At 42.6% G+C, this 13757-nt stretch overlaps 1 protein-coding gene across 4 annotated transcripts in view; it reads right to left on the bottom strand.

Annotated features, from left to right (window-relative positions):
- WWP2 (WW domain containing E3 ubiquitin protein ligase 2) overlaps positions 1 to 13757 on the bottom strand; it is a 108381-nt gene that overhangs the window by 52265 nt on the left and 42359 nt on the right. For all 4 annotated transcript variants that reach the window (XM_081118394.1, XM_081118395.1, XM_081118396.1 and 1 more), the window contains exon 6: positions 12697 to 12793. In XM_081118394.1, coding sequence (XP_080974520.1) covers positions 12697 to 12793 — 97 coding nt within the window. The remainder of the gene's footprint in view (positions 1 to 12696; positions 12794 to 13757) is intronic.

Genomic DNA, 13757 nt, shown 5'->3' with positions numbered 1-13757 from the left:
AGGGCAGTCAGAAGAAGGTGGAACAGCAGAATTCCACAAATGGTTTCAAGTCACCTGGTGACAGGCATTCTGCTCTCTTTTACAGCACGCCGTTCTCAGGGCTGGCGTGTCCTTACCTAAGTTCCTCCCTCGGAAACTGAGGTCTCCCTAACGAATGCCAATCAAGGCCAGGACCCTAGGACTCTCTCTCCAAGCTCCTGAAAGTGCATCTGATGCAGGTAAGGTCCCCAGGATGGGGCCCTGGGCTGTCCCTTGACGTGCAAGTTTTGACATTCACAGTGTTGGCCTCAGTCCTCAGGTGACCTGACAGCCAGCGTCTTGGATACCTTGGGGCATCTTACGTTACTCTTCATGAAGGCCATTCTATCATTATTTTCTGAGCATTGGTTCCTGATCTAGGTCTAGCAACAAAACAGAAACAGTCCCTGACCTCAAAGAGCTTACATCTTAGTGGAAATGCAGTGATTTGTAATTTTGCTCAGACACAAATTTGCATCACACCCTACAATGCTGGTGTGTGGGATGGAGCCACCTGGCTAGCGCATGAGCCTAGATGACAACCTGGCATTGACTCCCCAGTACAATTTTGCTGACCATTGTCAGTGTGCAATACTTTATGTGGAGTAACTCAACAAACAAATTTGCTTTGTTTATTTTTTAAACAAAAAAGGCCAGCCCTAGCACTGGTCACACAAGTGAAAATGAATAGCCCAAAAAAGTATAGCTCACAAGCCAGACACAAAATGTTTGGTTACATTAAAAAGCGAAATTCAAAATTTAATGGTGATTCAGAATTTGAGATTGATAAATCTATCATAACCTTTTTGTGGAAATTGATTTTAAAAGGTAGTTGGTAGCTTCATCAAAACTCAAAGCTCCTGTTCTTCCAAAGACACCAAGACAATCCATAGTCTGGGGAAAAAGTATTTGTAAAATGCATACCTGATAAAGAACTTATATCCAGAATACATTTTAAAAACCCTCAAAACTCAGTAATAAGAAAACAACAAATACAAAAAATAATCAAAAGATTTTAACAGACACTTCACCAAAGAAGATCTACAAATGGCAAATAAGCACATAAAAGATGTTCAACATCATTAGTTGTTAGGGAAATGCAAATTAAAACCATAATGACATACTATTACCCACCTATTACAATGGAAAAAGGGGGGAAAAACTCACAGCAACAAGTGCTGACAAGGATACAAAGCAGCTGGAACTCTCAAACATTGCTGGAGGGAATGCAGCATGGTACAACCACTTTGGAAAACAGTTTGGCAGTTTTTTACAAAGTTAAACATGCACTTAGCATATAAACCAGCAATCCTACTCCTAGGTATTTACCCAAGAGAAATGAAACCATATGTTTACATAAAACCTGTAGGCTAATGTTTATAGTGATTTTATTCATAATTTCCAAAACTGGAAACAACCCAAAGTCCTTCAAATGATGAATGAACAAAGAGATTGTGGTATACCCATACAGTGAACTACTACTTAGTAAACAAAAGAAATAAACTACTGACACATGCAACAACATAGATGTATCACAATGCATTATGCTAACTGAAAGAAGGCTGACACAAAAAGCTATAATAGTATATACAGCATTCCATTTTTATGACATGTAGGAAGAGGCAAAACTGTAGAGAAAGAAAACAGATCACTGTTTGCCGGTGGCTGGGGGTAGAAGGAGGGATTGACTACAAAGGAATTCTAGGGAACTTTCTGGGGAGCCTTTCAAGAATTTCTATATCTTGAATATGGCCATGGTTACCAAACTACATGCTCTTGTCAAAACCCACAGAATTGTACACTCCATAGTGTGAATATTACTATAGATAAATTATACCTCTCTACAAACCTAACTTAATTTTTAAAAGCAATTTGTGTATTTCAGCCACCACAAAACAGTTCACCACATGAGCAAAGGTTTTAAAAGGCAGGTAAGTTATAGTGTGAGAATATGCTTTAAAACACACACACACAAAACAAGAACCTTGATGAAATGTGATTTAGGCAATATTCAGTACTCTTAATAAATGTAAGGATTCTTCAAAGACTGGGGGCACATCTCTCCCAAATGTCAAGAATTCATGGCAGACCAGATACCAATGACGGGCATATTTTTATATTATGGGAAAGGAGGCCCAGGATAGGAAAGGGAGGCTCTTTGACCTCAATTCAGCCCTATTGGTCTTCGAGCTCAGCAAAAAAGAAGTTTCAGGGTATAACAAGTAATAGTGGGTTTTCCCCCATTAAAGAAAAAAAAAAAAAGATGCAAAAGTTAAGATTGCCTAATAAACTTAAACTCCTCTCACATTCCAATGCAGCGATATTTGCCTGGATAACTAGACCCAAGAGGGCGGCTCCCACCCCTCCTCTGAGGCCTCTTAACTGGGCATTGTCTTTTAATAGCAGCATGGAAACAAAACTGAGTGAGGCTGGGCCAGTTTCCAGCAAGACAGAACCAGCAAAAAACAGGCACTTAAAATAGAAGCATGGTGAAGAACTGGGAAGCAGTGATGGGAAAAGAAACGGTTTCCACCATTCAGAGAGGCATCAATAAGCAAACCTACTCCCACCTACACCCTCCTCAATTCTTCCTCCTCACTCAAACGTGGATTAGGGAAAAATATATATACAGAGGGGGACAAAAAGGAGAGGTGAAAAGGGAAAGGCGCAATTTTGAGTTAAAATGGGACCATTCTAGTTGTTCCAAGGGTAATTTATGGCTCCACTCCACACCCTACCTCCAGCTGCCAGCCTCAGAAATGACAGGAAAGGTAAAAATAAAACGGCTGCCAACTCCATTCTCCGTTACAGAAAGACAAATGACTTACTTTTGCCCAGCCTGGAGTACAGAGCAATCCTCCCAATGGTGGCAGCTTTATGAGACTAAAAAATTCATCTTAAGAGAAAATATACAATAAAATTTGACTCATCTAATCTAATTCCAGGTTGCATTCTGAGTTAAATTGTAAAGAATACTCAAATTTTGCTTCGGAATCTAGAATTAAAGTTATTCTTACTATTTATATTCATTATGGTATCATATAAATGTTTGGTCTATGAAAAATTAAACTTGAGCACACAAAAAAAGTTAAAAGTCACCTTAAGAAACGGATATATCACATTCATGGGTTAAAAGATCAATTAAGTAAAGATGCCAATTGTCCTCTCCACCCCAAGGGAAAAAGAAAGGAATGCTCGAACACCCTTCTAAACAAACTTGAAAGACAGCTAAAGTTCAGGGGCAGTGCTCACTGTCTCATCCTACCCCACCCTCCTGGGTGCAGCAATTGATGACTTAGAGATTTCTTAAACATAGACAGCAGCACCTGGTTTATTTGTCCTATGGCCTGAGATGGCACAAGGGCATAGGATGCTATCCAGCTTATGACACGAGCATCAGGGGCCATCAACCTCCTCTGACTTACAGTTGGAATCTGCATGGGGCTCCAGCTTATACAGGTGGGCCAGGAATGTATCTCCAAACTTCTTCCTACTGGCATCGCATCTTGTTTGAACCTAGGCCAGCTCAGAGCACCCCTGTGCTACAGACCCAGGCCAGAAAGGACGACATAGGATCCTGAAGGACTGAGGGTGACGGATATTAGGGCAGGTACAGAGGATGACAGTATACTGAGGCGTTATTTCTAAGTGTTTTGACACAACAACTCACAAGCTCCAAAAAGAAAATGTCCAATGGACATTCCTCAAAACATCCCTCCAAACTCCTGAGGAAAATCAGAGCCTTTGCTGATCTACTCTCCTGGCATACCCTTCTCTGGACTCTTCCAGCTGGCTCCTCATCCAAAACTTGGTCTAAATGTCCCTCATCTCGCAGGCTACAGTAAATTCCCTTGCATCCTCTCACACTGTATGCCAATCTTTCCCTTTATGGCAATTCTATTGTAATTATTTATTTGCTTGTGGGTTAGTGTAATGTTTATCTCCAATAAGGTCCATGTCTATTCGGTGCACCTTCATAGAACCAGCACCCAGCATGTACTTGGCCCCCCCAGTAGGTACATAAAAATATTTCCTGAATGAATAAAAGCAGCAAGCTACCAAGTTCAAAAGCACTCTTGGGCCTGTAATCTCTAGGACCTCCCACGTCCTTTGCAATCCAGTCACTCCACCCTTTCTCCCCCCAACACTTTAAAGAATGAAATCCATGCCACAGGATGGAGCCCATGATCTACCAGGTATTAGCAAGTGTCAGAGCTGTCGTTTTCCAAAAAGGCTAGCCCTAAGCATCATATGAAACTATTCTCTTTATCAGGGCCTAGAAATAAAAATAAATACAAATTTAATTAGACTCATTTTGTGCCCACATGCTCAATACTAAAATTGCAAGACAACCTCCAAATCCCACCAAATTTATTTGGCATGGGTTTTGTTGTTGTTGTTGTTCTAGCTATAATTTTCAAGCACCCTCCAACAGTAAAGACTAGGCAAGTGATTAAACATGGGAATTGAGAGAGATATCTTCTGTGGTGCTACCCCACCCCAGTGCCTAAAACCAGTGAATATGATTAAATGTCACACACTTGATTATGTTATGTTATATGGCACAGCTGACCTCAAGAAAGGATCATCCAAGCAAGCCTTATCTAATTACATGGTCTCTTAAAGCAGAGTACTTTCTCCAGCAGATGTCAGATGTGGAGGGCAGAAGAGAAAATCAGAAAAATTTGAAGTGTGAGGGAGATTTGACACACCCTTGCTGGCTTGAAGATTGGGGGGGACACATGAGAAAAAATGTAGGTCGCTTAAGGAGCTGAGAGAGGCCCTGATTGACAGTCAGCAAGGACATGGGAACTCAGTCCCACAACCAAAAGTAACTGAATTCAGCTAATGACCGGAATGAGCTTTGAAGCAAATTCTTCCCTAGTGTTTCCAGATAAGCACTCAGCCCCACCATCACCTTGATTTTGACCTTGTGAGACCCTGAACAGACAATCCAGTTGGCCACACGGTGCCAGACATCTGACCTACAGAACTATGACCTAATAAATGGTGTTGTTTTAAGCCCTAAGTTTGTGGTGATTTGTTACACATCAGTAGAAAACTGATATATCCTTTCAATACAAATAAATGTCAATTTCCACATAAGATATTAACTTTCAAAGATATAGTTAGGTAATAGCCTCAGCCTAAATTCTTGCTGATCACCCTATCTCACTCTAGTTAGAGGAGTTTATACACTTGTGGCATTGCCCTAGATAATCAGTGTTCCTCTCACAGGGACATTTCTGTGATCCAAATGTCCTTTACGAGACACATTTTTAAGATTCAACCATCACTTGGGAATTGGAACAACTATCTATGAGTGAGATATTACTGTTCTTAGAGGGTAACATTCTTTTCTGGTAGAGCTTTGGTACACGGACTTTACACATTCTTTTTCCAAACAAGATGTATTTACATGGCAACTTATCTCTAATTCCAATGTTTACCTTAAAAGCTGCACATATTTGAAAAGAATAGCCCATGAAAAGGGTTCCATATGGAAATATAAATCATGAAGAAAAAAAACAGATGAAACAGGAGAGACTGAGCAAGCAGTGGGAACCCACCACGTTCTTGGCAGTTAGGCTAAGCCTTGGAAAGCACAAGGAAGTCCTGATAAAAAGTCTCCCTACACCCTGTGCCCCTGAAACCATTGCTTCCGGGCGCCAAGGAATGTAAACCAGTAGCAAGACCTACCCCAAAGTTCTGGCAAACGAGGAGCAGAAACACAAGACTCTTTCATCTCAACAAATATTTATTGAGCTGCTGCTACATGCAGCAAGGAACTGATCGAGGCCCCACTAGGGACACAAAGATGAATAAGGCACAGGCGCCTCTGACATGGTGTTTGAGAACTCAGCACCGTACCCCTGACCCCCCCAAAAAGTAAACGGAAGAAGAAGTAACTCCTCAATTCATTATTTTTTTCTAAGTGTAAACAAAATGGTATAGCTTGATTTAAAAGAAAGCTTTTTAAAAACTTTTTAAAAGCAAAAATTTTAAGTAAAATTAAAAACTCACACAACGAAAGAACAAAAACAACCTGGTCCTGATCTCCCCTTCTCCTTCACAAAATAACAATTATATACACCAGATCCTACTCTAGGTTTTCACTAATATCGTTTAAAATTTTTTTGTCATTTTGTCTTTAAAAAATTGTACCTACAAAGACCATATTGTAAGCACACAAAGTAGACCCAGCACACAGACATGCTATAAAACTCAGAGGAAAGCCAAACAGAAAACCTTCAGACAGGGAGCCAGTGGACTATTCTTATTCTCTTTACACCATCAGATGCAGAATTTTACACTCCATTTTCAAAGAATCGGTGAGCCAAAGAAACCTTCAAGTCATCAAGACGGAGAAAAGGCAGGCCAAACATAGGCTTAATGTAGAAAGTTAGTCTAGGGATGTGGCACAAAGAACGTAAGACAGGCATTAAAAGGCAAGAGGATGAAAAGAACTCCAAATACATGAAAAATCACAAGAAACATAAATGAACTAACCACGACAGTGCAAAGACAGAAGTTACCATACTGGTTTCTTAAAAATCCAGTTAAATGCTGCTACAAGCAACACCATCTAAAATATAAGGACCAAAAAGGCTGAAACTAAATGGATGGGGGGAAAACTATGCCAAGCAAACACAAAACAAAAGAAAGCTGGGTTAGCTAAGCGAATGTCAAAACAGATTTCTGAGAATGATTTCTAAAATTCAGGTATAATTTACACATAGTAAAATCACCCTTTTACCACGAAGGGTGCATTTTAATGAGTTTTAACAAATGTAACATTTTATCATGTTAACACCACCACAATCAACAATCAAGACACAGAACACTTCCATTGCCCCCAAATATGTCTTGGTACTATTTTTTTTTTAGAGATTTTTTTATTGATTTTTTAGAGAGAGAGGAAGGGAGAGAGAGAAAGGGAGAGAAACATCAATCAGCTGCCTCCTGCCAGAGGAGATTGTCACCTATGTATCTGTCTCCTACTTAGATGTCACAGACCATGATGTCAGGGAGCATTTTTATCTTTTTCTCACCACAACCTAGCTCAGAGGCTGGCACTCAGGTTTCTGGATCAAATACAGCCTCAACTGCAGATTTCTGCCCTCCATTCTCGGAGTTCAGAAAAAGTTTCTCACCACCTTTCAGGCACACACCACACCTCTCTTGGCTCATAGAGAAGAAATGATCAATAAATACCTATGAAATAAACAGACCTGAATAAAAAAATGTACAATAATGTGTAATGTGCAAGTTCAATTAGTAAAAAATTAGCAAATTAGCATACAAACAAATGTGTAATTAGCCTCCATGATTACTTTTCAATAGCTGGCTGTGAATACAGCAGGGTTCTTGTCCAGTCTCAGTCCTGGCGCATACAAGCCAACTGCTCGGGAGAGTGCCGCAGGCTCCCTGGGACAGGGACTGTCTTAGCTATCGCTGAATGAACTCATGACTTACAGGCTTCCTCTCCGATTCCTTCCTCTTTCCCCAGCAACTGCAATGAGGCTGTAACAGCTAGACTTGAAATAAAAGCCGCTGGGTGGAAGGCCCAATGAAAACTCTAAAGGTGCTCAACTGAGTTTCATGCTGACAGGGTGACATCTCCAAATAGCTGAAGTTCCAAATCAAGTAGCCTTGAGTCATCTTAACTGGAGGAGTCACTGGTGGCCAACAATCACTGAGAGAGTGGCCCAGCGCTCAGAGGCTCAGTTCCTGTCCCTCCTTCCCGGTTAGCTTTGCTTCCCAATACCCGTTGGGCCTCCCAGGACTCCCAGCAGTGTTCCCAGCAGAATCACGCCTGGTTGAGTTTATTTTTCTTTCCTTTCTGGGCTACGCTGTCTGCAGACACAGCTGATGAGCTATTTAGAGCTCACCAGAGACCTTGGGGCTCTATAAGTCTCCGAGATTATACTTCTTTTAAATCTTTAGAGGTCATTAATGCCAAGGCAAAGGAGTCAATAAACTTGATATGCTTTCATCAAAGCAAGACAAAAAGGGAAAGAAGATGAAAATTTTCTCATAAGAGGTTTGAAACTTTTACATGTAACAAAAGCATGGGGTTGGGTCGGGGGAAATTTGTTAAAACACAGACTCTAACCAACACTGGCCAACACTCACAGCTGATGATGGACATAGGCAAATTTAAGGCCCCCAGCCCTTCACCAAGCACATACACACACGTTCATGCACGTTCACATATACTTCTATACAAAAAATAACTTAAATCCATACAGGAAAATTAGTCATTTAAGCCCCTACATACAGTTTCTTCACCAAGATCCCTTTTACAAATTTCAGACCTATTAATGAAAAACTTTATGAACCTAAAAGCAAAATCAGAGCATTCTTCCACTTTTTTGTACCATTTCCTTATATGACTGGAAAATCTACAGGGACTCTAGACTGAGGAGCAAGTTATTCGAGTCAGAAGAAATCTTAAGGCTGAGCTTGGAGCAGCAGCATCGCTAGGAGACAATCCTACAGGTTCCATCTGTTAATTGATTTCACCTTCACGCCCTGATTTCACATAATAGCAAGGGAGGAGGGGGAATGACAGGTCATGAACAATCAGCCAGCAACAGAGGGACTCAGACATGCTGGCTTTCCACTCTTCAGTCTGGAATTTCACAACTATTTCTAACCTAAGAGTAACTCTGAACAGAGCTGCCAGCACCAGCATGGATCCCCTTGGCTGGGTTCTTTTCCCCTCCATGTACACCCTACTGTTAGCTTCTCTAAGTTCACGAGTTAGCTGCCTCAACTAGTCCCTAAGGTACTGCACTGAACAACGGACGATGGACACCAGTCTCTCTACAAACTCCCACCCCGCTCTCACCTTAATCTTTCCCACTCCACTGATTTCTTCTCTCTGAGCTTCCCCCAGCACTCACAGTTTTATTTGCCTGTTTCATACACATCTTGTGTATCATGAAGACTGTGAACTCGCTGCAGAAAGTGCTTCAGGCAAGCCCTGTGCAATGTGCGCACCATACCAGGCACACATTATTAGATCTTCGAAACCTGGATTGACTTAGGCACGGTTCCCAAAGCCAGCCCTCATTCTCGCAAAATAAAATAAGCACTGGGGGATTATTAAAGGGTGTGGTAGGTACTCCCCATGCCAACTAGCACACACTCTCCCAGGGGGCTCTGTGATAGCGTGGGCACTCTCCACTGCTGAGATAGAACACTGGCTGAGAACACAGGGCAGGGTGGCACACCAACAGACAGAATCCTCCGTGTGCCCTGTCATCCACCCACTCCAATCAAACACCAAATGGTGCTAGACCAGCCCTCTCAGGCCACCAAGATCAGTGCTGTTCTGACACATTACCTGGCAATGACCAGCTTTCGTTTGGAACCCATTGCCCCACCTCCCCAACTAAATTCTCAGGCCTGAGATTTCTAAGTGACAGGAACGCAATGCCAGTGTGGAATACTGACTCAGAATCATCAGCTACACTGCTACGTGCAGAAACTGGGCAAAACAGAAATCAGTGGTCATTACGGAGCCTGGGGAAATCTTAGGTTCTAAAATCCCCCTGCCTTGGTAGCAAACAATTTCTCCATCGCAGTTCAGTTTTCTGAGGTGGGTATGTGACTCTTTTTTATTTTTTACAGTGAAATGTACCATATAAACAAAAGAATATATTAAATATATATTCAGTTTAAAGAAGAACAATAAGATGAACACTCGGGTACCCACCGCCCAGCCTAAGAAGTAGATTCCCAGTACCTAGAAGTTTCTGTGTGATTTTTCCACATTATACCCTTCTCCACCTCCCCAATGATAAACATTCTCCTGAATTCAGGGTTAATTAGTCCCTTCCATGTTTTATAGTTTTACTACCTGTGAAGGTAGTCTTAAAAAAATATATGGTTTAATTTTATATTTTCAACTTTATAAAAATTACATCACACTGTATGTTTTCTTCAATGACCTGCTTCTCTTGTTCAATGTTATGTTTCCGAGATGCCACCATATTAATGTAACTTACTTGGACTCATTTTTACTATGGGGCAGTATTTCATCATAGGGCTAGACAACAATTTATGATGTTAACTCTTTCTTCAATCAACCAGACCCACTGACTATGTACTAATATGGTCTGTCTGCAAATAAATTTACACCACATGAATTATTGGTGGTAAACCCATGCTGGTTTCCATGTGGCAGACCAGATGATAAAATAACTGGAGTTGTTTCACTCGATTAGTATTAAACAATGGGCAAGATCTCACTGAGAGATGGAGCCTTGAGGCCTTGATCGGCAAGCAAAGGTGCCTTTGCTAGATGAACCTTAGTGGGTGAACCCCTGAGATAGAACTCTTACACGGTTCCAGCTCTATGGCTTGAGACAGCAGGGGAAAGGGAGAGGAAAAGGCTGCTTTGACATTGCAATCTTCACCTTCACGGCACGTCAGAGCACCTTTGATCATGGTAAATAGCACCCAAGTCCAAGCAAAACCTGCCCTTCAGACAGTGAAAGCTAAATATTTAGTCTGGGAGGCAGCAGACAGAAGCCCATCATTCTCTCTGCCCTGGCAAACCAAGGACAGCAGAGGATTGTCCTTGAACCCTGAAGGTTTGATTCATCACCCTCCTAACTGATGTGAACACATCAGCAATGCCTCACTCCCCAGGTTGGAGGGGAGGAGAAGGGGGTGCAACAGACAGTCTCCAGAGCACAGAACCCCTACACACACTTTCACTGAGCACTCCCAGTGTGCACGGCCCTCAGGCTGACATACCTCATCTCGGTTCATTCCTACAATGACCCCATGAGGCAGGTAATATCTCCTTTTTCACCTGAAAAATCTGAAGCACCAGGAGGTTTAGTGACTTGCGCAATACCCCATATTAAGTTGTACTGGGAGCACTCTTATCCAGCCAACTACCCTGCTGCTGCCGGTGTGTGCACAATGACCAGTGGCAATGGGGAAAGGGGCTCTTAGGGACACAAAAGATACTGCCTTCAGGTGATACTTTCAAAAGTGTTTGCTGCTGAATGGTTGCATGCGAACACAGAATAAACACTTAGATGGCTGAGGCCTGTGAAAGCTCAGAGGCCACGCGTGGAAAATGCTGCAGTGGCTAGGCAGACAGAGAAGGAGGACTCCTGAGCTGGAGGGCACTTTGCCCACCAATAATTAACTAGCACCGTGTGTCTACCACGTGTCATGGCAAAATTGCATCTGATTTTCTGTTGAAGTCTGGCTGCTGTTTTAATAGTTAACAATCCTCAACACAAATAACAGAGAAGGGCTATCAGGATACAGCATATGAATTTCAGGGTCTAACTGAAAACTACAGAAGTTCAGAGAGCAATAAATAGGTCAAAAACTTAAGTCCAAACTTGTTAAGAGCTGGACTCTGCCTTCCAGCTCCAAATAAATGTATCAGTTGTTTGACACAAATTTTCCAAGTCAGCTTTAAGGCCAAAGTGGCGGTTACCAGTGCCAAAGCTAAGACGACATCAATCTCAGAGAGTGAAATGCTGAGGTGTTCTCTCTGCCAGCTACTTGGCACTGAAGAGATTCTGTTTTCTCTTGTTCTGGGTGCCCATCACTCCTTGCTGGACATAGATTTGACAGTTACATTGTCGGTCCTTAATGCTGTGAGACTTGACTATTTATCCCAACCCATAAGTCACCTAGCGAGTCACAGAAATGGGAGACCAGTCCTTAGCGCGTGGGGAACACATCTGCAGGCACTTGGAGAAAAGAAGACAGGGAAACAGCACCTCAGCTTCTAATGACTCTATAGACAAAAGACCCAAACACCCAACCATCTCTTGCTCCTGACACCTGCCAAGCATGGAAATCTCACAAATCCTCAAAGCAACCAAGTCCAGAGAGGCTGATGGCTGTCCTCAGAGGAATCCATTCCAGACGTTGTGGGTATTGGCTAAAATCATACGTCTTCTCCAAGCATTTTTCCCCATGTCCTAGGACTTATTTGGGAAGATTTTACCAGTTATTAGCCTACTCTCCACAGATTAACAAAGATTTTCACACTACATTCATATGGTTCTTCTCCTTAAAATGTCTAGGGATTTTGTACATTGTAATAAACAGTAAAAATAGGCTCCCAATCCCTTCCCAATCTCCCTAATACACTTAAAACTATTCTTCTGTCTGGGAATTCTGTTGCCATGAAAATGAGTTTGCACCATTAACCCAGGTGTAAGATGGGAATGTAGGTAAATAAAATTATGTCATCCGTGATACGTGTAACAAATATAATATAACTCAGACTCAAAGTACGGGAGGTCTTAACCAACCCCCAAAGTAGAAACAGACAGAGAGAAAATGTCACACACAAAGAAGCATTGCTCTAAGCATTTCTGTGTGTATCTTGGAAGGGTAACTGTGGTCACTGCACCTGATGTATAAAAAAGTAGTGAAGTTCTGTTCGCCAGTTCCTCTTATCCAAATAACCAACTTAGCCAGTTCCAACCTTTGACAAGCAGCCCCTGACCCTTCCGGGAATCCTGAGTTTTGTACTCCCCTCTGGGCCTCCTTAACACAGCGAGTCAGTTATAAGCTCTCTGGAAATGTCCACCAGTTTCTAACATAAATCGTTCCTCGTCACTTGCCAGCATGTTTTCAATGGCTCTAAGCATCGTCCAGGTTCCTCCTCCTCCACAGGGGTCTTACCGGGATCTCCCTCCAAAGCAGTTTGTGCTGGGGGACTGGTGCCGGCTCTCTGGGGTGACAGCCGTCCCACTGGATTCTCTTGAAGGTGGCTGTGATCCTAGAAAGGGGATCCATCACAAGAAAAGACAGAAATGTTGAGCAGCTCAACTCATTTGAGATGTGGTGACAGGAACAGAGCTCACCCGTGTGTTAGTTACTCACCACTGAGGCACAGAGAGTCGAGCAGGCTGCAGCCGCCAACAGGAGAAAGAATAGGGGCAGCCAGGTGAGACCTGGCCAGGGCCACGAAACAGAGGGGCTCAAACCTGGGAAACAGGTCTTCTCCTCCAAGACCTTCAAGAATGCCTAAGGCACTGACAAGCACGTGCATGGACTTACACATTACATGAACTTCAGCCACCCATGTGAAACAGAGAAAAGATGCTGACATGCAAAGTAGGGGCAAGGAATTGGGGCATTTCTCCATGTCGCCATCAGAGAGCTTTTAAAAAGCCAAACCAGATTTAATTAAAAATCAAAGCATGATACTATTCTGCTAAAAACCTTTCAATAGCTTCCTGCTTCTTAAGATGGGGTTCAAAATCCTTACCCAGGCCTTCAAGGCTGTGTGATCTGAGCCGACCTGCCTCTGTGGCCTCACCTCCCACCACTCTCCTTGCTCCCCACAATCCAGCCATTCCGGCCACCTCTATTCCCTCCACAGGCCAAGCTCACTCCCACCTCAGAGCCTCTGCACATGGGACTCTTCTACCTCTGACTCAGCCACTCCTTTACCCACACCCACACCCTGGCCTATCTAAACTCCTTATACTCCAAGCAGGTCTCAGCTTCCTCAGAGAAACTTTCCCTGCTCCCCCCCCACCTCAATTTAGATGAGATTCCCTAAAGTACAAGAATCTCATACCACCCACTATCTTTCCCTCCTAGCTTTTGACTCAATTATAGTTACAAAATTATTTGTGGGTATACTCATTTGATGTCTAGCATCCCCTGTCCCCACCAAGTAAATTATAAGCTCCTTGGAGGAGACTCCAAGTGAATTTTGCCCCTGCCATCTAGCT

The sequence above is a fragment of the Miniopterus schreibersii genome, assembly GCF_964146895.1.
Source record: "Miniopterus schreibersii genome assembly, chromosome: 18".
Lineage (NCBI taxonomy): Eukaryota > Metazoa > Chordata > Mammalia > Chiroptera > Miniopteridae > Miniopterus > Miniopterus schreibersii.
Note: the sequence above shows the minus strand (reverse complement) of the source record. Positions and strands in the feature narration are given on the sequence as shown.